This window comes from Chionomys nivalis, chromosome 3 (genome assembly GCF_950005125.1).
Source record: "Chionomys nivalis chromosome 3, mChiNiv1.1, whole genome shotgun sequence".
NCBI lineage: Eukaryota > Metazoa > Chordata > Mammalia > Rodentia > Cricetidae > Chionomys > Chionomys nivalis.
Window position 1 is genome coordinate 115,069,067 of NC_080088.1, and position 26,348 is coordinate 115,095,414.

The 26,348-nt window shown below is 49.0% G+C and overlaps 1 protein-coding gene across 2 annotated transcripts in view; it reads right to left on the reverse strand.

The window, feature by feature from the left end:
- Positions 1-25,674, reverse strand: part of Ccdc60 (coiled-coil domain containing 60) — a 182,376-nt gene extending 156,702 nt beyond the window's left edge. The window contains exons 1-2 of one of the 2 annotated variants that reach the window (XM_057765818.1): positions 25,585-25,674; positions 24,198-24,229 (exon numbers count right to left, since the gene is read on the reverse strand). In XM_057765818.1, coding sequence (XP_057621801.1) covers positions 24,198-24,229; positions 25,585-25,674 — 122 coding nt within the window. The remainder of the gene's footprint in view (positions 1-24,197; positions 24,230-25,584) is intronic. The other variant, XM_057765817.1, reaches the window with a different exon arrangement.
- Between the last annotated feature and the right edge of the window lie 674 nt (positions 25,675-26,348).

The window sequence follows — 26,348 nt, forward strand, 5'->3', positions numbered from 1 at the left end:
ACACTCCTGCCTCAGACTCCTGGTGTACATGCACCAACACTCCTAGCACTGAGGCCTCTCTTCAGAAAAACTTATTCCCCGAGGAAGGTGCAACCCTGGGGCTGGAGTCACAGTGCTCATGGATGTGGGCACTTGCTGAGGTTTTTTCACAGTCTGAACAATAGTAAGGAGAACCTCTGAGATCCAGGTGGGAAAACCTACAGGCTCAGGAGGAACTGACCACCTGCTGGTACACATGGGATTCTAAGTAGCTCTGACTATAAGGGCATCTGTGAGGCTGATATACAGACAGGTGGTTGATTCATCCATCTGTCTATCCTCCACCCTCTCACCTCTTCTTAACTCTCTCCCTCCCACCATCCATGCTCCATCCACCCATCCCTCCCCCCTCCCTCCATCTAACCATCCCTCCCCCCTCCCTCCACCCACCCATCCCTCCCCCCTCCCTCCATCCACCCATCTCTCCCTTCCTCCTTCCATACTCCATCCATCCATCCCTCCCTCCCTCCATCCATCCCATGCTCCATCCACCCATCACTCCACCCATCCCTCCATCCCTCCCTCCCTCCATCCATCCCATGCTCCATCCACCCATCACTCCACCCATCCTTCCCTCCCTCCCTCCCTCCATGCTCCATCCACCCATCCCTCCCTCCCTCCATCCATCCCATGCTCCATCCACCCATCCCTCCACCCATCCTTCCCTCCCTCCTCCATCCATGCTCCATCCACCCATCCCTCCACCCATCCCTCCCTCCCTCTCTCCCTCCCTCCTTCCCTCCCTCCATCCATCCATGCCCCATCCACCCACGCCTCCTCCCTCCCTCCATCTATGCCCCATCCACCCATCCCTCACCACCTAGAGCTCCTGTATGGTTTTTACGTGAAGTATCTTTAGTATTTCATTCCCACATAGAAAAGAATCAGCTTGGCTACAATGGCCGCCCATGAACAAGCATAAGGATACATAACTTAAGGACTGGAATCAGGTAGGGAGAGTTGGTGTGCCCCAAGGCTGAGAATAAAGGGTTCCATGGCTCACAGCAACAACACCGCTTACATGTTCCAAACCAGATCTCAAAGGAGCGCTTTTGGCAAAAGTTCCTGCCCCTTGCAGACTGCAGTTGTTCTTGTTGGTAAGTGCATGCCGCCTTTAGAGCCCTTGCTTGCTGGTGCAGGCTCCTCCCACTCACCCTCCAGTGCTGTCTGCAGAGCCATGAGAGGGACTCATCCGACTGTGACATGTGTTTGGGGATTGCTGCCTTGTAAATGAGGCAGGAGGTGTCACTGCTGTGAGGTACATCTCCTCTCTAGCCAATGTGGCGCTCTGTGCCCTTTCCTAAGCCTGAGTGAGCTTGGCAATTCATTATGGTGACAACCCGAGCTCTGTCCCAGATACCCAGTGTGTCACAGGCAGCGGACGACTTTGCCGAGAATTTAGTATCGAGGTGATTTTATTTGATATGTTTTCCTTAACTCATTATGGATTCTGTGGCTTGGCAAGGCATTGAACTTGAAAAATTGATTGTGTTATTTGTGACGAACTGAGAGCAGGGGTGACCTGGGGGCTGAGTCGGATGTCCGACAGGCCCCAGCAGGCTGAAACGGGTCGAATGACTGCTTTTTCCAACTGGCTTCAAAGCTGCTCTAGGGGTTGACAAGCACCTTTGTGGCCTTGTCCCCTTCACTGACTGTGCTCGTTCACAGCATTTCCCGACTGAATCTTACAGATATTTAAATCTGAAATTCTTGCATTTGGGAACCTGGTTCTAGATGACTCACACACTTCCTACCCCCGTTTAATCACACTCATTCACTCAACAACTTGTCCTGAGCTACCACTGTGCTGGCAGTCAGGATAGGCAGACATTACCCATCAACCCTGTGATGGCTACCACATGCTCCATCTAACCCCATGACAATGCCACAGGAAAGTATTATTCCTGCTCTCAGCTTATGGATGGGAACAATGGGGTGCAGAGAGGCAGAGAACCAGCCTGTGGTCACACAGTGAGTGGAAACTCACCCAAGGACTTTAAAAAATTTTAGATTTATGTGTTTTGTCTCCTGTGTGTGTGTGTCTGTTGGGTACATGTCTGTACCACCTGAGGGCCTGGTGCCCATGGAGGTCAGAAAAGGGCATCACATCCCCAGAACAGGAGTTACAGGTAATTGGAGCTGCCATGTGGGTGGGTACTGGAAACTCCATCCAGGTCCTCTGCAAGAACAAGTCTCTTAACTGCTGAGCCATCTTCCCAGCCCTTCCCCCGTGTTCTTAACACCACACACATCAGTTTTTGTCTGGCAAGGTTGATTCCCAGTTTGCAAGGATTGGGCTTTAAGTTCCCGTAGCCTCGGAGTCTCTCCCACTGTTTAGATTTAAGAAATGAAGTGAGTATTTAGTTACATAAGTGTGTGAGAATGTGTGTGTGAGTGTGTGTGTATGAGATTATGTATGTGAGCATGTGTGTATGAGTGTGTGTGAGCATGTGTGTATTGTGTGTGCATGCACGAACAAGAGAGGGTATGTGTGAGTACATTTGTGTGCAAGTGTGTGTGTGTTAGAGTGTGTGTACATGCATGAGAGTGTGTAAGAATGTGTGTGTTTTCAACACAACAGGACCGGAAGGCTTCTTCCTGCTCCCCCAGAACTCCAGATGCCAAATCTTTGCCTGCAATTTCCCCCTTTCTAGGTGACAAGGGGACACACTAGGAGACAGCGTCAGTCCTCTGTGCCCTGTAAATCTCTCTGGAAGTCTCCATGCCAAGCCCTTTCTCTCCAAATATGGTGACTTCTCAGACCCAGCTTTAGTCCTCAGCCCTCCTTCTAGGCGAGGAGCGCCCCATATATGGTCAGGCTTGTGGCTTTCATCCTGTGCCAACCTGCCCGGCTGGGTTTCCTCTCTGGTGTCCCTGCTCTGTAGTGTCCATGGGCCCAGGAACTCCGTGTAGGAACAGCACCAGTCCCATTACCTAGCTCCCCAAGGAAACAGGCCACTCCTTCCCCACCCTCTTCCCTTCCTCCTGGGATGAGAAGCAAGGAGGAGGAAGAGGCTGAAAGTGATTAGAGGAACACCAGAGGAGGCACGATTATTGCCAATTAAATTTGGGGCATTAAAAGTAAGATGGTGGGGAGCCTATGTTCAACCGCTATACCCAGGGGCTGTGTTCATTACATGCGGGAGTCTCCATGGAAACCTAAGTTGCGTACATCTTTAAACTCCTGGTAATTATGTGGAAAGCTCCCCGGTACTGGAAAGGGGCAGGAGGGACTAGGCTCTGCAGACTCGGCTGGAGTTCAAAGTCAAGGCGGCCGATGCCGTCTGCCTTAGTTAATGAGGACAGACCTGATTCCAGGTGCACTTGCATGGCTACAGGCCCAGAGTCCGGAAGCCTGAAGGTGTGTGCTGTAGTTGAACATGAGTACTGCCCTCTGCCAGGCTCATGTGTTTGGAGAGAGGTCCCTAGTCAGCTATGCTGGGTAGTTTTTGTCAACTTGATGCAAACTGGAGTCACCGGGGAAGAGGGAACCTCTGGAGAGAATGTCTCCCTCAGACTGGCCTGTGGGCGAGTGTGTCATGGAACTTTCTTAACAATTGATGTGTGAGTGTGTGAGGGTCCAGTCCACCATGGGTGGTGCCACCCCCGGGCAGGTGACCCTAGGGTAGATACGCAAGCAAGTTGATCAGGACACGGGGAGCGAGCCGGTAAACGTGCCATTCCTCCATCCGGCTTCTGTTCCCACTTCCAAGTTCCTGCCATGCCCTCCTCGGCAACAGCGATGAACCCTTTCCTCCAGGGTTCAGCACAGCTGTAGAAAGCAGATTGGACACTGGTGGGGGTGGGGATGCTTCTGAAGGCTTTGGAAGCTTTAGTATGTGGAATATCACTGAAGCAAGAGGCTCCCTGGGAGTGGGCCCCGAGCTTCTTAAGTTGGGCCCACTTCCTGCCACCTCTCAGCTTCCTATTCCTGGAACATGTGAGGGGACAGAGACCCTGCTGCACACGGCAGTAGCTATGGAGTTGCGCATGCGTGCACGCATGCATTTGTGTGTGTGTGTGTGTGTGTACACACGTGTGTGCATGCTCACGTGTGTGCAGGTGTACTCAGGAGCCATTCACTTTGAGTTTTAGACAGGATCTCTCACTAGGACTGGGTGGGAGCTAGCTGACTCTGCTAACCAGCGAGCCCCAGGGATCTTTCTGCCTGAGCCACCGCAGCTCTGGGATTTTGAACCTGTGCAGGGACCTGAACTCAGGTCCTAAGACTTGTTACTGGCTGAGCCATTTCCCCAGTCCTCTGATTCTACTTTCGTTTAACCCTTGCCTTTGCCCGTGAGATGAAAGCAAACCCAGCAAAAGCTGCATGCTACATTTGCAGGTGTCGATTGCTGCATGCTACATTTGCAGGTGTCGATTGCTGCATGCTACATTTGCAGGTGTCGATTGCTGCATGCTACATTTGCAGGTGTCGACTGCTGACGGGCCAGTGCCCGTCTCTTTAGTTTCACTTCCAATGACTTAACTGCAAGTGAGAACATATCGACGCTCTGCTGAGGTGTTTTCTTGGCTGTTACTAGTTAATCCAGCAAATGCTGTCTGTATATTTGTGGGTTCAATCATAATTCAGGGCCTGCTACTCTGCCTCTATGCCACTGCTGCACCCCAGCCCCAATCGGCCTACTCAGGATTGGCCTCTGGTCAGAGAGAAAGCATGAACACGGGACACAGAAAGTTTGAATCCTGCTGTTACTACCCAGGGCATCACCTGGGATGCGCCGCCTCATCTTCCCGAGTCTGACTCCTTGATTATCAAATGAAGCTTAATACGGTTCTCACAATTGTTCTGCGGATTAAATGAAATAGTATGCTTAGATCTGTCCGTCACCATGCCTGCCTCGCCGTGGGACACTCTGCGAACTGTCAGCTCCCATCTGTCTTCCGCAGCGGCAGAGCTTTCGACGCACCCCGGGGCCTGCCTTCGTCTTCACCTCATTCTCCCCACGTCATCCCTGATTCTCATCTCCAGGCTCCTCCCCAGCCCTTCCTGAGCCACTGGCTGGAGTCACTCCTGCAGCTGTTTGCTCCCCTGGCAGCCTGTGCCTGCTCTTTCTGCCAGGTTCATTTATACGACAGGAGTCCCCGCCCCCGGGCTTCTGGTTTACATCAGGGCTGAGACCATGCTCTGCTCACCAGCGTGAGTGTCCTGTATAGGATGTGCCAACAAATGGCTCTGAGCAATTCTGGATTCTTTTTAAAAGGAAGGGCACAGGAAGGAACTCAAAGCCAATCAACAGGCAAGGGGAGGAAGGCTAGAGCATCCGTGACACTGAAAATGACTCAGAAACAGAAGCGAGCATATTCTGACACTCTTGGTCATGTGGATAAGGTCCAAACACTTGTGGGATCAGAGAGGGAGGCAGCCACAGAAATGCATGAACTATAACAATCTTGCCACCAGAAGTAACCAGCCTACAACCACATGGCATGGATGGAGTCTGGCTGGGGGCCAGGGGAAGGGCCTGGAGGTTTACAGGTGCTCTGTGTTGAGTTCGCTGGCAGTCACATGGTACAAGGTGGCACATGTGTTTGCCATCCCATAGTAAGCTGCAGAACTCAGGTGTATGGGTTGTATTGTGTATATGAGCATTGAATGAAAGATGGTTAAAAATGAATGGATCGGGGCTGGGGAGATGGCCCAGTGGGAAAAGTGCCTGCTGCACAGGTGTGGAGACCTGGAGTAAGATCCCAACACCCACATGAGAGCCGTGCGTGGCAGCACAAGCCTGCAATCTCACCGTGATGGGGAGGAGGTGGACGAGCCATGGGATTTGCTGGTCAGTCCATGTCTTGCCAAACCAGGGAGTTTAGAGTCAAGTGATAGACCCTGTCCTCTTCCCCCAATTTAGAAGGATGAAAAGTGATAGAGAAAGACACTTGGTGGTGACTTCTGGCCTCCACACAGGCATGTGCACCTGTGCATATGAGCACATACACACAAACACATGAATAACACACATGTATGTGCACCTGTGTGCAGACAAGCATATACATGTAAACATGTGCATTGCACACAAGCATACACACATGAATATGTACACTCCCCCCGATGAAACAGACTAATAAAACAGCAGGTAAGGAACTATTGGGAGACAGGGAGACAGGGGGATGAACTCATATGAAATCCCTGGCAGTTAAGCACTGCCAGTTTCTAAGGAAGAGGGGTGTGTGTGTGTGCGGGGGGAGCTTGTTTTCCTTGTAAGACAGAAGAAAAAAGGATTAATAGCAAAGAGTGTAATTTCAAAGTTTTTGGAGAGTCATGGAGCCAAAAGACCAAAGGAGAGAAAATTCCAGAATGAAGAGTATTTATGGGAACTCTAAGATGCAAAAGACAACAGAATGGCGCCATTAAAGAAACGCTAACAAACAACAACACTAATCACACAGCAAAACCCACCCTTTGTAGTCCAGCAGCAGTGAAAATGCTCCTTGCAGCTGCGAGCAAAGGGGCACCATTTTCAGACAGGCCACACACACACACACACACACACACCACACACACAAGGGCCGAGGGGACTTTCTCAACATTGTACTAAAGGGGACACACACGCACACATGGTTCTGGTTAGCAGAGCTGGCCAGGGCTGGTGGGTTCCAGAGCCTGTCAGGGCTCTGACTGACCTCTCTGCTTCCTGGTCGACTGCCAGGTGTGAATAAGCGCTGTTCATTCACGCTGTCACCACACTGTCCCTGCCTCTGTGGACACTACGGTCCCTCCATGCGCTGATAGGTCCGTCTCCACCAGCTGCTCTGTGGATATTTTGCCCTAACCACCGACACAGCTAGTGGTCAGCACCTGTGATACGGCCACTGTGGATGACCAGAAGCACCTACCAGAGGGGGACATGGGTGTGTCTTTGAGAAACCAAATGCCTAAACCACCTTTAGCAATTTTTGTGATTGCTTTACCACCTCCACGCAACACCAGGAGCCTCAAAGTCCTTTAACGGGAAACGAACGAACTCACAGTGGCACATTCTTGCAGTCCAAAACCAAACAGCAACAACAAGGAGCGGGAATCATTACACCCGAGCTCCCCCAGTGAGCCCCACAGACAAAGCATCACACAAATGAAATGCCTCCAGGATGGCTTAGGTGGACGAAATTCACAGCCAGGAAAACCTATTAATAACAGAGGGGTGGGGCAGTGACTGAGAAGAAGAGGGTTCAGCTCTCAGAGTCTGAGAGTTCTGGGGGCTCAGGTGATTCTCTGTATCTTGGTTTTGTGTGTTTGCTGCAAAAAAAAAAATCCCTATGAGTATACATTGCTCGGTGTCTATTTTTCTACCTACATGATATTTACTTCAATAAAATTGATGTAATTTCAGAGAGCATTTGGAGGAAAATAAGGTGATTTGGGGAAAACTTTCAAGGGGGAAGGTTTCAGAACACAGGCAAGTGCAAGAAATTGCGGAATTGTTCCTGATGTGAGAGATGGCCACAAAGAAAGGCTGGCTCTCCGGCCATGGCTGTGAATCTGATGAGGATCTCTTTTGCTTACATTTCTGGAGAAATGTTGGTCTCTGGATAGACACCGGAATAAAGCAAGACAGGTAATGGACAGAGCAGAGCCGAGTCCAAGGACCCCCCAGCTTGCTGCAAAGACGGCACAGTGCCCATGCTGGAAACCACACCTGGCGTTTAGGGACCATCCTGTCCTAGACCTGTGAGGGAAATGGTCTAAAAATCAGCGAGACTGTAACAGGAGTTCACAGCCAGGGTCTCAAAAAGGAAATCTAGCTTTACAAAGACTCTAGACATGAAATTCTGAATGGAACAAATCTGTGTACAGATGTGAATCTGAAAGAAAACAGAACAAAAGAAACAAATGTCTATGCAGCGTTTGAACAACAAAGCAAAAGAGACATGTCTAAGGAAACTTTGGCTCCTTCGGAAGTCCGTTGTGTTCACCATCTATGGCTGGGAGGGCATGGCCAAAGTGAATGGATCTCTAGAATATTCTAGAACAATCCATGTTGCCTAGAAGGTAAGAATAAATGGAAACATTAAAAAAAAAATCATCCCCCAAAAGGGATTGTACAACTTTAGAGACAGGGAGGTCACAGGCCCACTAGTTGGGGAAGATGAAGGACTTATTGATCCAGCATTCACTGTGTCTCTTTCACGAAGCTTTTCCAACATAGTGACGGGCGTCCAGGTTATGGTCTGAATTTCCAGTGTCCTCTACAGGGTCAGGCTTTGAACGCTTGTTTCTTGACTGTTGCTCCTGTCTGGGGAGGCTTTGGCAAGCACCCTAAGCCAGTGCTGGTCCTCTTGCTCTTTCTGGTCCACCACGATGCCAAGTTTCTCCTCCTTATGCTCCCACTGTCACAGGTGGGGCTTCTCCACTCTGCCCTCTGCCTTGATTAGAATCCATGCCCTCCCAAAGCCACCAGTCCAAGCGAAGCCCTCCTCTCAGAAGCCATGTCTGTCAGTGTTCAACTAGAGCAACAGGAAGGTAGCCAACTAACATGGTGAGTAGCCAAGAGATGGCTGTGGAAAGATGGTCATCAGCGGCAGAGTCTATTCCGGGGATCCGCTGGTGGCTACAGCAGACAGGAAGGCAGTGTGTGGTGAGGTCCTCGACTAGAGAATCCCAAAGAGCTGGAGAGAGAGAAGACAGTGATAGCCCCTTCAAGATGATTTGCATTGGGTGTGGTGGCACACTCCTTTAATCCCAGGTCTCAGGAGCCAGAGGCAGGTGGATTTATGTGACTTCAAGGCCAGCCTGGTCTACACAGTGAGCTCCAGGACAGTCAGGGCTACATAGTGACATCCTGTCTTGAAAAAGAAAATGAAAGAAAAGAACTTGCTGATCTATCTTGTTTCTGGACCCAACAAAATAACCCGGAGCTCAGAGTATACACAAATACCAACCAGTCCTTAGCCCGAACACCCACTCTGAATCCTCAGAAGGACCAGGGTGTCCTGGCTACCCTAGGAGCAAGGCTACCTCAGGTTGGGACTAACTTTAGCTCCATTTTGCAGGTAAGGAGACTGAGATTCTCAGAGGTGATTTATTCATTGGAGAGATGGCACAGGCAGGACTCCTGGTGTGCCAAACTCATGCCCTTAATTCCTTCTGTGTTAGGTAGAAAGCAGGTCAAGTGCCCTTTAAGGTTGTTTTATGGCTTTAAGGTTGTTTTATGGGTTAGAATCAAACTGTCCCCATACCATCTCAGCTCCTGTTTTGAATGCTGGACACCACCGCCCCCCAAAGAAGCTGGTAAATCTGCTTTAGGGACTGTGGAGCCTTTAGGAAGTAGGGCCTGGCTGGTGGGAGCATTTTACTGGGGGTGGGCACAGGTGGCTATGCAGACCCAGTTCTGAGGGCACCCCTCTGTTGTCTTTCCACCATGCCTTCCCTGCTGTGGTGGGCAAAATCCTTCTGAAACTGTGAGCCAAAATCTTTCCATCCCCTTACATTGATTCTGTCTGGGATTAGGCCAAAACAAAATGCTAAAGTAACTCAATCCCCACTGAAGTGAGACTCGGCAGAACCAGGGGAACCGACCAGTTTAGATTGCTTTCATAACTCATTAACCCATGAAAAAATTCTTTACCTTGGTCTCTGTTGGCTTCTATTCTGCCTCTACCTGAACCCAGAGCTAGAGTCTGCAAACATCCTGACCCTGAGGAGAAGCACAGAGGCCCCTGGGTGAGCTCCTACCCAACCCCAAGAGTTTAAGTTTTGCTTTGAACCCACTGGGGCTGTGGTGCATATGCTCCCATCCACAAAGTCAGTAATCTGCTTTGCTGGGAACCAGGCTGTAGAAACTGAAGAAATTATGTGCAGTAACATTGCCTGTGCTCCTTTAATGCCTTGTAACCCCAGCCCATCCCAGGCAGGTAGTATGGTGGGGAGTCCTGTGCTCTCTGTGGGCTCAGAAGCAATTCTTTCCTTTTGTCCTTTGTAAAAGCAGAAAGGGCAAATCTTCAGCAAAGGGTCACGGATGCGGAGAAACAGGCCAGGCTCTCCCTGAGATCACAGGACTTATGGTCCTGCCATTCACCACTGAGGCAACCCTCAAGGTCTGCTGCATTTGGTTTAAATCATCATCTGGGCCGCTGTTATCAATCTTACCTAATGATCTATTTACCGGACATACATAGTTACAGACAGATGCACACCACAGCCCACCACAGCCCACCACAACCCTGGGCAGACATTCACATATCTGAGAAATGGGGCAGAATTGCTTAGCAGTTGGTCTGAAAGCCATTTCCTTTGTCCAAGCATCAAGCATGACTTTTGTCTTTCCTCTTTTTAAGCATATGAAATTGGTGGAATCATTAATTAAGCTAATTAAGTGAAAAGAAGGAAAGGAATAATTAACGTATTGTTCTTCAGTGTTACAATGACAAAGGAAGAGTACGGAGGGAGGAAAGGAGAGAGGGAGGGAGAAAGGAAGGAGAGAGAAAGAGAGAGAGAGATTGATTTAAGATTGATTGAAGGCACAGTTCTCACAGTCTAGGGAAATAAACACTGCTTTTTGCCTTCTGAGAAGCAGCTTTTTCCTTTTCCTCTGGCTCGAGGCTGCCTGCTTAGCTGGCACTTGACCTTGGCCCAGCATCCCCACTCTCCCATCCAGACCCCTACTGTGGATTAAACTCAGGCCCTTTAAGCCCCAGAAGAGGCTGTTATCCTTCACCAGCAGACAAAAGCCAGACGAAGATCCAGAGGGGAGGGAAGGGGTCAATGCATGAGCAGCCACAACCTGGCCACCTATGGAGTGAGTTCTGTGGACAGGGTGGCTTCTTTCTACACTCCTGCCACTTGTCAGGAGGACGACGCAGGCCATGTAAGCAAAGTGGAAAACTGAATTTGGAGAAACTCGACAAAATGAAGCCAAGCCTCCACCCCCAAAAGGACCAGTGACCATGAGCATCACTGGGCATGGGCATGGTCAGGTGGACCCTTGGGGGCAGATAGGCCTGGTTTTCAGGGTCATTTCTCCATGAGTGGTAAGTCTTAGTCAGTGTTCTATTGCTGTGAAGAGACTCCATGGCCACAGCAATCCTTATATATGAAAGCATTTAACTGGGGTTGGCTTACAGTTTCAGAGGTTGAGTCCACTGTCATCATGGTGGGGAGCATGGTGGCACACAGGCAGACATGGTGCTGGAGAAGCAACTGTGAGTTCATCTGGACCCACAGGGAGAGAGAGGCACTGGGCCTGACTTGGGCTTTTGAAACCTCAAAGCCCACTCCCAATGACACGCTTCCTCCACCAAGGCCACACCTCCTAATCCTTCTCAAATAGTGCCACTCCCTGGTGACTAAGCCTTCTAATACAGGAGCCTATGGGGTCTTTCTTATTCAAACCCCCAATCCTTCCATTTAGGTCCCCTTTTATTCTATCTACAAAATAGAAGTGACACTATCTCCCGCCTAGCATTATCCTGCGGCCTGGAGGCAATGTCTGTTAATCTCATGGTCTACTGCAATATCTTATGCACAGGAAGATTAAGGACAGGCTCTGGTACAGACTACAGTGTCGGGTGCCACAGACACAATGAGACAGACTCGCTTAACAGCAGTCTCCAGTGTTGCTGCAGAAGAATGCGCCCAAGGACCTAAGCCGAGAGGGAGGGAGGGAGGGATTTGTGAATTGATTGCCTCCACACCAGCTTCCGTGATGTGGGGCTGTGACCACAAAAGGAAGGAGGCAGGGACTGCATAGGAGGAGCATCGCAACTGGGGACCAGTGGGGTCTCCCAACACCTCCCTGGAAAGCTTAGGGGACAGAGAGGCTCGAGAGTCTTCTGGGGCAAGGTAGGGAATGAAGAGTGGACGCTGTTGGGCCATAGAGTGGCACTTGTCTTCAGTGGTATATGTCAGTGAGTGTGTACCAATATGTTTCCTCACGGCCAAGGGTTTCTCTATAGGGATGTGCACCTTACCAAAGGCACATACTGAGGAAAATGTCTCTACCACCCACATCAATGATTAACTCTATAAATCTCCCAGGTGAGGGAGTACTTCATCACCAGTTTCCCTTACTAAGGTGTTGATGGGCTCAGTCTTGTGGTAATCATGTACAGTTAGTTCCCTGGGACACACACACATGCACACACACACATGCATGCACACACACATGCACACGCACACACTACTACATGAAAGTAGAAGTGGTGGAGAGAACTCTTCAGCGAGAGGAAGGGGACTCAACAAGACAGAGTAATATGGATGAACATGGATGAAATACATTACGTGTATATATGAATATGTCATAATGAAGCCCATTATTATATATACTTAACATATGCTAATAAAACATTAGAAATAAGGAGGATCAAGACTTCATGTTTCTGTTCCCACAAGTCCTTCAGACTGTTCCCCAACTCCCACCATCCTTCCGCTTCACCACGAGGAAGTCAGGTTGGTATCCCCTCAAATTTCATGGCTCCTTTCCTGAACCTCGACACGTCTCCTTGATAAGGTCTAAAAATAGCAGAGAGTGACTTGATTAGCAGGCAACAAGATCTGCTAATAAGCAAGGGACCATAGGGGACAATCATGTGCTAATTGCCTTTTGGGCATTTGCTTCAAGGGCTCTTGGGAAGGAAACATTGCGACTGCATTACCCTTTTGGCGCCTTCCCCTGAATACATATAAAATAATCAGCTGGAGAGCCATCATTTATGGAAATGTCAGCATTTAAATGTTTTAATTCTTGAGATTTGGGGCCACTGGCTTTGGTCCCTACACGGCAATAGAAAGATGATTATCCTCAATGAGTACTTCCTGTATAGCAGGGACACTTCCGGACATTGTGCCACCAATCCTTCTGACAACCTGATCAAGCAGGAACTGTTATTGTTTACACAGGAGAGAGAAGGAAACTGAGGCACAGAGAGTAGCTCATCCATGGTTACCGGTCTGGTAAGTGTAGGGTGGTAATGGTTCACCTTGACTGGAATCACCTGGGAGACACACTTCCTGGTGTTCTATGAGAGTGTCTCCTGAGAGGAGCAACAGAGGAAGGAAGGCCTCTCTTCACAGTGAGTGGTACTGTTAGTGGTCTGAGCTACATTAAAGGCCTGGGCAGGGTTACAGAGAGGGTGGAGTTTGCCTCACATCAATGAGGCCTTGGGTTTCATCCCCAGCACCCCCTCCCCCCCAAAAAAAAGAGGTCCAAGGAAAAAGCAGTGTCCCTTGCCTGCCTTTGCTTCCTCCTGAGTGAGGGCCTCCCTCACACTTGGCTACTATCACACTTGTTTCTTCGGCCTTTTAACATGGGAGGAATACCAGCAGCACCCCCACCCCCACAGACGGATTGGGGCTGTTGAAGCACCCAGCTGTGTGGTCAGAACGGAACTGGGTGCTTGCTTCTCCAGCATGCAGATAGTCATCCTGGGTTTGCTGGACCCTGTTTGGTAAAAGCTACTTGAATAAATCCCTTTTTATAGTCATTATCCTGGGCCCTGAGAGATGGTTCAGCTGTTAAGAGCACTTACTGCTCTTGTAGAGAACCTGCGCTCAGTTCCTGGTACCCACAGCTGCTTATAGGGGACTCGATGTCCTCTTCTGCTCTCGAAGAACTCCTGCATATACGTGGTACACATTAATACACAGGCACAGAAACACACAGATACAACAGCCAGTCTTAGACTCCACACCCCTCCTATTGGTTCTGTTTCTCTAGAGAATCCTGCCAGTACACTGGGTACCCACCTCTGTGGAAGACTCAGGTAGGTTGGGGTACAGATGGTCAGGACACTGTGAGAAAGACAACTGTCTGAGGAAGAGTGTGCAGATGTGGAGCTCTCCCTGGTTCCCCCAAACAGGCTCTGGGGGTTCTGCCCCTGTGCACAGACACTTTCGGAACATTCTGATAAGTGCTCAGATAACGGGAAAATGAGAAAATTTACAATGCAGAGTGTATCTTTTTTTTTTTTAAGAAAACAAACAGAAATCCTACAGGTCAGAGCTTAGATTCAGAGGGAATCCATTTAATGGGATATACCTAAATTATTCAACCCAATTAAGCAGTTTAAATGACCAACATTTCTGCTCTCCCTCCCAACCCTAGTCTTCATTAACTGGGCCTATTACCCCCGCCCCCCCCCCCTTAGCTAGCAGGCCTTGGCCGTGCATTGATCTGGAATCAAAACATGCCTTTCTTAGAAACGTGGCGCTAATTAGAAACAGTGTCTATGCCTTGCGTGGAAAGGACTCTGTTTGGGAAGTTGTGGCTAAGCCATGCTTGTCCCTTCTTTTCTTGCTTCCTTCCCCATCTTTAGTTCCGCTCTGTGTCAGGAGCCTGACAGCATAGTTTAGCAACATCGCAAGAGAATGCGAATGTCCTTGCCTGTGGTCACGGGCACAGCCAGATTCTCACGCGTGCCCCCTAAAGCTAAAATTGGCATTCTCCCTTTTCCTGTCAAGACTTTCTGAATATCCCCCTTGGAAACTTGCTCCAACAGACAGACACCTCTCTGAGAGAGGTGGTTGCTTCCTGCTCGGCACTACCACAGCCTGTAGGCTCCGCTTAGCAACACGGGCTCTCTCTGAAGTTATTTATTTTGGGATTAAAACCTCAACTCCATCAACTGCTTATCCGTGTGATGAATATTGTCAATGTGACAGAATGGAGGATCACCTAGGAGGCAAACCTCTGGGCACATCTGTGAGGGATTATCTAGAGTGGATTGACAGAGGTGGGAAGACACACTGCGAATGTGAGTGGCACCATTCCCTGGCTGGGGTCCTGGGCTGACTAGGAAGGAAAAAGTGGAGTGAGCCCCAGAATGCATCACTCTCTGCTTTCTGATTGGAGATCCAGTGAGCCAATAACGTCTCCACACCCTGCAACTGTGAGTTGAGATAAACTCTTCCTTTCTTGAGCTTTTGTCTGAACATTTATCATGACAACAGGAAAAGTAGCTAGTCCATCTGGTCTACCTAAGCAGGACCTCTCTAAGGTTCAGGCTTCTGTCTCTGCGCAAAGCAGGTTATGACCTCATCTGTTCCACAGGAGTAAGGCGTTTGTGTCAGTCACACATGCAGACCAGCTGCTGTGTGATGATAAACAGAAGTGAGTTGTTTCTCTCTCTGTGGTCATGTTACAACAACAGAGGCCAGGAAATTCCAATTAGATTCTCAGGTAATTCCAGGTTAGAAGCTCAATGAAGAAGGAGGAACTGGAGGGCCGTGTGGTTCCCCCAGAGTCATCCTGATGGGCAGCAAGAGAACTGGGGATTCGAACTCTGGTCTTCATGCTTACACAGAAAATGCTTTACCCACTGTGTCCTCTCCGCAATCCACTCAAACTGTTTTCACCAGGGGAAGAACAGTATTGTGTATTCATGGAAATGAGTGAGCTGGAAGGGGGCCGCATGGAGGGTGAATAGTGAAGGAAAGGCCCGACTGCTGCCAGGCAGGTGATGAGTCTGTGAGGCACTGACTGGATAGGAGGTGGTATCTACACAGCACATCCTCTGGGCCAGTGATTGGTGTATAAAGTGGTGGACAGGGAGAGTTCAGAGACGCAGAGCTGGTACACAATGGTGTCATTCATTCAGATAGGAGAAGATTCTTAAGGCTTTGGGGGACTTCTTCTAGTGTAGCTCACTTCGAGTGGCTCTGCCTCCTGATGACACTGGGCAGCACTTAAACCTTCGTGGTTGCTGTAACTGGACAGTTCTTACTGGCATCTACTGAGTAGGGATGGAGCTGCTGCTCGGCAGCCTACAGCATACAGGTTGGTCCAATTGATCCCAAGAGCCAATGGTGCTAAGTTTGAGAGACGGTCATGCTGAGATGTAGATGAAGTGTAACCTTAGACCACTGTAGCCACTGGAGGCCTTGCTGACGATTTGTGGAGTGAAATCCCACCTAACTTGACAACCCTTTGGGACAGAACTTGTTGTTGGGGGATTTTAGAGTGTGTGTATAATAACATATTTTCATATGCACACACATTTATGGAGGAAGGAGGCCATCCTTCTGGAAGACAAGAAAGAAGAGAATCTGTAACTCTTGGGAAGGGGAGGATTGACCCACGAGGCAGGGTACTATGAAGGAATTTGTTCCTTAGAACATAGCAGTAATTGATGTCCCTGCTCGACTCCTGTGTATGTGGAAATCAGTCTTGGCTTTGTCCCAGTGTCTCATGTCACCCAAGTCTGTATCCAGCCAACATTCAAGATTCGGATCACTAAAAGCCTCCTTTCTGAGAACTAACTTATGGTACCCGAAGGCATCATGCAAGCTTCCAAAAGAGGGAAGCAACCAATAGTCCTGCCAGAGATGATGCCTCTGAGCCACAGCAATGACCAGCGTGGTGTTATGGCAAGGGCGCAGTGGTGGCACACATACCCTGGTGGTAACAATTAGACCTAAGACCCAGTCAGCAAGAGCAAGGCTGTGACTGGTTCTAGAAACCTAGCTGACTGCCCAGCACTAATGAAGTCACGGTTTTTAGAGGTGAGTCTACAGCCACTAATTCACTAAACCAGCACAATCCCTAGCAACAGTCTGTGAACATCTATCCTTAGACCCACAAAGAAGTGTGGTCTTCAGCCTGCAACAAAGATGGAGACCATTACGGAAAACTACAACCCATCAAAATGCAGAGTTGTGGAGGCCAGTCACAGTGGAGACATCTACAAAACACTCCTGCAGAGGAAGCTCAGGAATCATTACAGAAGAGGGGCAGGACAATTCTGAGAGGCAGAGGATCAGGGAGTTTACTGTGAGATCATGTCTCCTAGTAAGATTAGAAGATACACCTGCAAGTCCCATCAATGTGTTCAGCTCAAATGTGAGCACAGCAAGGAGGACAGCAAGGAACAGACCAAACTGGATGGAGAGAAGCCCACGAGGCCTTAACCGTTAACAGAGAAGCACAGGCAACTGAGGGAGGCTGGGGATGGGGAGGACAACCAACTGGTGGTACACTTTCAAATGATTAGACCCAAAGGCAAGCACACAGGAAGTGTTACAGTAGCTGAAGAGGTTACAGTTATGGATATATATAAAAGTATATATACATCTATGCATGAGCTAACAATTAGTTTAAAAAACAGAGGCCATGCATTTGAAGATGAGCATGGAGGGGCTACCATATGGGAGGGTTTAGAGGGAAGAAAGGGAAACGAAGGAAAAACATTTGAGTAAATTATAATCTCAAAAATTAAAAAAAAAAAAAGAAACTACATGCTTCTCGATTTAGCCGGCCCTCAGTAGCAATGGCTTCCACTTCCAGGCATTCCACCAACCAGGGAGTATCGGAAACATTTCAAACACTTCCACTACTACTGAGCATGCAACTGTCCCCCAAACGACACGGTAGGCGGTGACTCCCACAGTTTGCATTGTGTTGGGTGTTCATAAAGGTCCCGTGAAGATGAATCAGAGCACGCAGGAGGGTGTATCCAGGTTCTGTGCAGACACCGTCCAATCACTTATGTAAGGGATGTGGGTAGTTAGTTGTGGGTTTGCATTGTGAAGCAGCTCTGGTAACATCCCTCACGGTTACTGGGGGACAAATTTGTTATTAGCCCCTTTGATTAATAGTCATTTGCGTTTCTCTCCAACAGAACTGTGGGATCCTTCCGAGAAGACCCTGGGTTTGGCTCATTTGAGTATCCTTCAAATATCTGTCACAGGGTAAGTAGGTGTCTGGTGTAACCTCAAAAGGTGATGCTGACAATGCCCCAGATGACAGTGCGGGCAGGCTGCCTGGCCTTCCTGCACATAAACCCTTGGTAACCTTGCACTTGTCCATCGAAACATCCCAGCTCCGCAGTCTTCGGAGAACGCTCAGGCCATCTCCAGCCTGGCAGTGTGTGCCACCAGGCACAGCTGCCTTGCGAGTTATTACATAAGCCACCGACTGCATACATTCCAGTTTGGGTAGAAACTTTTGAGATCTGAATCAAGCCCCGAAAGATATCCTCAGCGAAGTTTGAAAACAGGAATTTAGAATGGGAAAATGCCACTCTCTCATGATAGACACTGTCCCATTACTGGCGATTATGGTTTTGAATTTAGCTGTCAGGAAGATCTCTGAGGGGAAAAAAATGTTGGTTTGTTCAGCCTGAGAAACATTTAATTGGCTTCTTCCAGATTTTATGTACGTGCCCCTTACTGCTGAAGCCCATACGCATTTATGCAACATTTGGATTCAGCAGCAATGACTGGGTTTGGAGAATGTGCATATGTAGGGAAGAGGTCCAGACGGGGTGCCCTACAGCTGTGAGCTGGGCCAGCTAAGCAGCCCCTGAATTTCCCACAGTTCTGGCTCTCCCCTTAAGCTGTGAGTGCACTCCTCGGCTTTCAGAATGACACTGCCATTGGCAGCCAGCATTCACCGCCACTGGGACACACTTGGGGTCCTGTATTAGCTGAGCAGTACCTGCTCCACCAGGGAGACTCTTTTCCTCCCCTGTGCATTACTTTATCTTTCTGTCGCCGTGCCTGCAGTATCTGATGGTGATGACTTGGGAAGGACAGCTTTACCGTGGCTCACAGGTTCCAAGGGTTTGACTCGACATGGTGGGGGAATGTCCTCAGATCTCATCATGGTGGCCAGGAAGCCAAGGGAAACAGAAGTTCAGATCTAGGTGGCTTTCTCCCTTTTCTCTGTGTGTGCTATCTAGGCCCTTGGCCCCTGGAATGGCGCAAACCACACCCAGAGTGCATCTTCCCGACTCAGTTCATCCCCTGGGAATGCACTCACACTCGCAGCGGTCTCCGCGGTGATCCTAAACTCAGGCAAGTCAACAACAAAGACTGAAGATCACCGGGGCCTTCTGATGGGTTCCTAAGACACCCATCTGAGCGAGTACAGTTGTTGGGTAGGGTTAGGAGGCCTCAACCTGTGAGTTGACACCCCTTTGACAAATCTCTATCTCCAAAAATATTTACATTACAATTAATAACAGCAGTAAAATTACAGTTATGAAATAGCAACAAAAAATTTTATATTTGGGGGTCACCACAACATGAGGAACTATATTAAAGGGTCACAGCGTTAGGAAGGTTGAGAATCACTGGGTTAAGACAAGAATGCCTTTCTTTTTAAGATCCACCTGTCAGTGCCTGCCTCGGGACTCCTGGTGTTGAAAGTTTTGTGAGTTGTCAACCCAGCGCAATCGCCATCCCCAACACCAACACAGACGCCACCCCAAGCACAACCCTCTGCCCCTTGCCCTGCCTTTCTGTGTGAGTGTTAGTGAAGCCTCAGTCGCCCTTACCCTAGCAAAGAGTGGCGGCAACAACACTACCCGGCAAGTGAGACTCTGGTGGACAGAAGCAGGGGAGGGTCCTTTGGCGTGTTTCATCCGAGGGACACAGAAAGATCTTGGAGACCTGGAGTTGGGGTGGCCGTTTTGTAGCCATGAGAAGAAGCTGTGGCATTCTAGAGTGATCGAATCAATACAGCAACTGCCCATCTCCAGACTTCTTACCGCTAGAAAAACAAATTCATGTTTATGTCACTGGATTGTTGGTTTCCTTTCGTGTTTGCAGCCTGCAAGGGTCCTGATCGATACACAGTGTTTCCTTTTTCTTTTTCTCAATAACTTCTGGTCCTCCATGGGATATCAGTGTGAGTGGTGGGACCAGACTGAGAATTAACTCCAAGGAACCTGAACTACACTCATGGGCACTCTTTTTTTTTTTAATTAACTAATTAATTAAAATAATTATTTTGAGACAGAGTCTGGCTATATAGCCCAGGCTGGCCTCAAATTCATGATCTTTCTAGCCACAGCTTCCAAGAAGCTGGAAATACAGACCTGGGTCACCTGCCATGCTGTTCCCGCCTCTACAACCTTAGGGCTTCAATAGGTTGGGAGTTTCTGCCGCCAGGTGAACTCTTTTTTTTTGGGGGGGGGGATTTTCGAGACAGGGTTTCTCTGTAGCTTTTGGTTCCTGTCCTGGAACTAGCTCTGTAGACCAGGCTGGTCTCGAACTCACAGAGATCCGCCTGCCTCTGCCTCCCGAGTGCTGGGATTAAAGGCGTACGCCACCACCGCCCAGCACGCCAGGTGAACTCTTAAAAGGCATTTCCGCTTCTGTGTAAATCTAAAACGGGCCCAAACCTGCTTTCTGTGCCTTTCCCTGAGCTGGGATCTGGCCTTGCTCCTGATGGGGCCCCAGCCCGCTGGGAGCTCTCCTAGACTTTGCACTGATGAGTGTAGCCTCAGACTGCTGGTGACATTCATGGGCAGTTAGAGGAGAGCGAGACCCAGAACTGTCTCAGCCCCTCCTAGGCATCACTTTATCTCACCCCTTAAGACATTCACCTCATGGACCTGGGGTCGTTCAGTTCCGTTCACAGATCTGCACCTAGATAGGTCCAAAGGGGGAAGCTGAACTCGGATTTGTCTGGCTTCAAAGGCAGGGCTCCTCATGGTGTAGGGGGGCTCTATTGCTTATGTCATTACAGGAAGGTTCTGCTCTGTCTCTCCCATCCTCCCACTGCCCCCTCCTCACAATGCACAGCTGCTTCCTTGCAGAGGGACAAAGAACTGCCTCGTTTTGTTCAGCTCAGAGCATGCCTATCACTCTTCCTGCACCGGGAGGTAATGGAGCAGCGCCTTCCTGCCTGCTGATTGATCGTGGAGCCGAGTCGCTGTCACGGGGTCTGCAATTAGACGCAGTGAAGGTTCATGCTGGCGAGTAGTACTGGCTCAGAGCTTTAGGACATGAGGACAGAAAGAGAGGAAGGAAGGAAGGAAGGAAGGAAGGAAGGAAGGAAGGAAGGAAGGAAGGAAGGAAGGAAGGAAGGAAGGAAGGACATTTATAAAGCAAAACCAAGCCCGTGAATTGCAACTGTTCCGTGCAGTCGCCACAGGGCCCCTTGGAGCGAGAAATGGCTCCCTGCTATTTTCTGGTCCAAATCACGCCTGGCACACAGGGCTCTGGCTGCCTACATTCCCCCCGCCCCAGCATTAAATCACAAGTGGTCATTAGATAATTTACTACTTTTTCAGTGTAATCAGTGATCCAGCGCAGGGGGTGTGGCATCCTTGATTAGAGGTCTGGAGAGCGCCTGGCTCCAGGTTTGCTTCCAACCAAACTGCAGTGACTCATCTGGCCTTTTCCTCTCCAGGGGCAGCTCCTACTCCTGTCTGCCACAGTGAAGCCGGCTGTCCTGCTAGGGGGCTTCCTCTGGCAGAAGAGAATCTAAGACATCTTTTTAGATTCCAGGCACCTGAATACAGAGTGAGCCGAGGCTCTGCAGACTCCTGGCCATGAATGCTTAGGTGTGTTCAGTATCAGGCGTCCTACCTGGCTTCCCTTTTCCTTCCCTCATCACCCGCCTGCCCAGTTCTCAGCAGAGAACTGGACCTCGGGGCTCCACGGGCCCCAGTGTACCCAACAATAAGACCTTAACCCTCTGGTCATTAATGAGATTTGACACCACCATCATGGTAGCTGATGCTCAGTTGACTTACAGTATGTCAAGCTCAGTTTTAATTTTACCCCCCCACACACACACCCATCTGTTTCTAGAAGCCATATTATCAGGGAGCCGTTCAGTCAAACTTCCTCTGCAGTAAGATGCAGCTGATGGTTTACATTTTAACCTCTCTGGAGCAGGGTACCTCCCAGCACCCCCTTAACTTGTACAGCTTATTGTTATAGTGACTCAAAATAAATAAATAAATCAAATCAAAAGCCATCATAAAACAGACGCTGCATCATGAAAGAGAAGAGGTTCTGGTTTTCAAAACAAATGGGGATTGCGGAGGTTGCTCAGCAGGTAAAGGGGCTTGCTGCAAAAATCTGCTGACCTGAGTCCTGGTCCCAGAACCCATGTTAAAGGTGGAAGGAGAGGATTTCCTCAGACCTCACTGTGGGTACTGAGGGACACGTGTCCTCTGACTTTGCCCCCCCCCAATAATAATAATAATAGTAGATATAAACTTAAAAGTGATGTGCATATTTCGCAGAATTGCAAAGTGGGGCATGGAGAGGAAGTGATCTGCCTAAGGTCACCGGACCTCTTGGGTGGAAACCTACTTGGCCTATTGGAGAATCTGCTCACTATTTGGGCCACTTGTTGAGTCAGAAGAGACTCCTCTAGTCTCTTCTGTCATTCTGAAAGTTTTAGGATCTGGCCAAGTTAAGGCCATTCTTTTCTATCTTGGGGTTTAATGACGGCAAGGTAGGAAGTCCAGGCACTGAGAGCCAACGTCATCACTTTTCTAGACTATGGAGGGGATGTTTGTTTGATAAGGCCCCTAGTCTTTTCTGAATCAGAAACTGTGGGTTACCTGCAATCCCCCACAGGAACCCTCCCTCTACTGTGATTGCTGTTAGGTTCCCTCCAGCTTCCTGTGGGGGACAAAAGAAAACAGAATCACTAAACAGATTAGGGAGCAGGAAGGTTATATGGAATATTCCTTTACACTGTGTGAATAGATGTTGCTTGATTGGTTTAGTAAAGAAGCTGACTGCTCAATAACTGGACAGGATAAGGTTAGGCGGGAAAGCCAAACTAAGGAAACTAGGAAGACGAGGGGCAGAGTGAGAGGGTCATCAGCCAGAGGAAGAGGAGGTGAGTATGCCATGCTAATACCACCACATGACAAAGGGTATGTAATAGATATGGGTTAACTTCAAATGTAAGGGCTTGTTAGTAATAAGCCTGAGCTATTGGCCAAATGTTTATAATTAATAACAAAACTCTGGTTATTTGAGAGTAATCTGGCAGGAAAAGAAAACTCCATCTACAAGGTTGCTTCAACAACAGATTCCAACCAGGGGATTTACATGCTTATATTCCTTCTGTTGGGAGAAAGAAAACTAAACAAAAAACGCACACAAAACCCAGCAGAACATAGTCGCATGAAGAGGCTGCACACGAAAGCCATCTGTGTAACACTAATTCTGACCTCACAGCCTTTCTCTCTGTGAGAAGGAGAAATGGCGAGCCTCAGAGACTTTGGAGTCATCTGTGGCTGTGCCAGCATCTCGCAATTATGGCCAAGTGATGGATGCAGGATGGCCCCATCTTCCTCCTGGGGATGCTAATCACTCATGGGCGCTATCCCTCCTACACTCCTCCTCCAGTATGGCATTTTGAAATTCTCTTTTTATACATCATTCCCTTCCCTCTCCAAAACAGGCCTAGAAAACCATCTGACTGGTTCTGTGCCCCTTATATGCTGGGCACCAAGCAGGACAACCTCTGAGTCAGCATAGGGATACAGAGAAGGACTGAACTTTGGAGTGAGCGGGATTCCAGTTCGAATCCCAGCTCTGCCCCTTGCCTGGGTCCTGTCCTCTCTGAGCCTCGGTACTTCTTGCATCTACAGGTCTTGACAGACTGTAGAAGGCTATGGGAATTTCACACCTGCCGACACTTTGGCTCTGAATGTGACATCCAGCAGATGCTCAGTACAGGGTAGGCATCACCATGGTGGTGGCAACTGACATTATTATTAGTTTTATTGGCCCCAGGATCTGTCTTTAGAGCCACATATTTCCCTTTAGTTTGTCATAGCCAAGGTGGGGTTAATCAGTGCATTCCAGTGGCTCTAAAATGTTGATGTTCAGAAGGTATGATCTTCTGAATGATGGTCAGAGGTACCCTGAGGCCATCATATGGCTTAGGAAGAGGAACAGCAGTGAAGAGATGTCTTTAAAAAAATACATTAAATTTTACTTATTTATTTTATGTGTGTGCCATGGTGTGTATGAGGAGGTCATACGAGAAATGCAAGCAAAATGTATTGCCTTTCCTAGCAAAGTTAAATAAGACAAACTCCATCAAAAAAAATTGTAAAGCATCCACTTAATAGAAACTCAAATTCCTCCAGGGTCAGCACTTGTTAGGATCAAAAATATGTGCACAGCTCTCCTTTCTTCCTAGAAACGGATGCTCTGTATTAGCCAATGGCATGAGAACTTGATGCGGAGCTCACATCACTCAAGAGTGAGACACAGGGCTGGAGAGATGGCTCATCAGTTAAGAGCCCTGACTGTTCTTTCAGAGGACCCAGGTTCAGTTCCCAACACCCACATAGCAGCTCACAACTGTCTGTAACTCCAGTTCCAGGGGATCTGGTACACTCACACCAATGCACATAAAATAAAATTTAATAATAATAATAAAAGGAATGAGACACAGGACCCCTTTGCATTAGGAAAAAAACCTCAAATGGACCCCCACTGGGTATGTTTGCTTGTTTGTCTGCTTGCTTGCTAGGCATCCTCTGGAAAAAGTGAGGCTATTTATCTTTCCAAAATTCTTTGGACTGTGTGATCATCTTCTTGAGACCCACTTCCTATAGTCAGAGAACACCTTATGGGAGTCGGGCAGCCATGTTGGGGGGGGCGGTCCCTTGAACCAGCTCCTGTGACAAGCATCTCACAACGGTCCCCCTTCCTTCCCTTACTGCTCTACCTTGAAGTTTGATTCCAGGGAGGAAGCTCTGGGTCAAATGTCCTCAGTGAAGCAATTAGAGATGGCAGGAGAAACACACACACGGCTGGGCCTCATCCCCAGTGGGCAGAGCAAGGCGGCGTGAGTAAAGATGCATCACCGTTTCAAGAACAGCAGCCTTGGGGCTGGAGAGACGGCTCAGAGGGTAAGAGCACTCGCTATTCTTGCCGGGGACCAGGGTTTGAGTCCTTGTACATACACAGCAACTCGGTCATCCTTAGCTCCAGTTCTGGGGTATCAGGTACACAGTAGCAAAACACTCATAAGCATAATACAAAAATAATAAAATCTTAAAAAAACAAAACAAAAACAGAAGAAGCTGCCTTGGAACTTTCTGAATCATGTGTAAAGTCCTAGAGAGTTTAAAGATTCCTTTACCACAGGTCATCTTTCCTGGGGCATGACTCTGAGCCCTCTTGAATCCCTGTGGGTGGACCAGAGTGGGCTGGCAACCACTCTCCCTACTGCCCTCCATTAGCTAACTGTGGCGGAGTAAGACATTTAAGACATCAAAGTTAAACTGCTTAAAACATCATCTACCCAGCTCTGACATTTGCATATAAGAGCTCTGGATGCAGCACCAAAGACAGGATAGCCTGTCCCAGACCCACCTCACACACACATGGAGATAGACCAGCTACCATCTTGGTCCTGATTTAGGCCTAGCTGACATGCCCACCGCAGCAGGCAGGAGGAGAGGAAGGCTCAGAGATGCCGAGAAACTCACCTGATGACCACAGCAGGCGCTGCAACCAGCCAGCCCAACCTTCGACCCCAAGAGTGATACCTCACAGCCAAAGTAAGAGGGAGGGCCTGTCTCTTGCCCGGCAGATCTCTGGAGCTAAGTTCTGCGATCCCAGCCTACAATACATCTTCATTTCCCCCTGATGCTCTACAGTCTCTGTCGATTTAGCCCATCATTTTGGAATTACTGGCTAATGGGATGGGCCCAGCTCACAGTTCTGATCCATGTTTTCATTCTCTGTGAGAAACCAACCGTCCAGAACGACGGGGATATCTGGACAATTTAATTATACCTAGGCCCTCATCCCTTCCCCCCTCCCAGGCAGGCGAACCTGATCCATTTCTCTGGTTCAGCAGAGAGGCGACTCACCTGGGTCTGTTGATCTGAGGCATAAGAAGGCCAAAGGGCTTTCTTGTTGGCGACACTCTGTAACTTTTTGGTGGCTGGCACTTTGGTCATTTTTAAAATACTTCGGGCTTAACTCGTGCCTCCACGAGAACGATTTGGTTGCCCTTTCCAGAATCTTTGACTTCAGCATTCACTGGTGTGAAAATATCCAGAAGAGTCTCCCAGCCCTCCAAGTCCAAGTCCGGGGACAGTAAGGAGGTCTCTCCAGGGACTAGTTAGAAAGCTGACCATCCGGTGTCTCCGGCAGGGGGAGTCCGGTAAGGTCTAACAGGCAAGCCGGGACCGTTCGTGTGCACAAACTCACTTTGAAGTCTCCTCTCTTTCTAAGGCATGAATAACTTTCTTTATAAGCAAAATAAAACGTGAGCTGAAAAATATAAAACTCTACAGACAAAAGCCCCACCCTCGCCGCCCGGCCAGCGAGCCAGGGGAGCAAGGCAGCCCCACCTCCGGGCTCAGCCTTGAGGCCTAACTGCCAGGTAGGGCTAGCTTGGTTACCTGGCAACGGGACGCCCCGAGAGCTTCCTCCTTAGCTGGGATTGGTGGAGGTGAGGGCAGAACCACTTCCTGGTTGCTGGAAGTGGGCTGTGGAGCAGGTGGCTGGCCAGGAGCCAAGAAGTCCAAACTCATTTTGGGGGGTAGGGATGGAGGAGGTGTTGTTTGTTTGTTTCTGGTCAGGCCCGAGGATTCCCGCCTTCTCTCTACTCACCTATGAGATTTCTTCC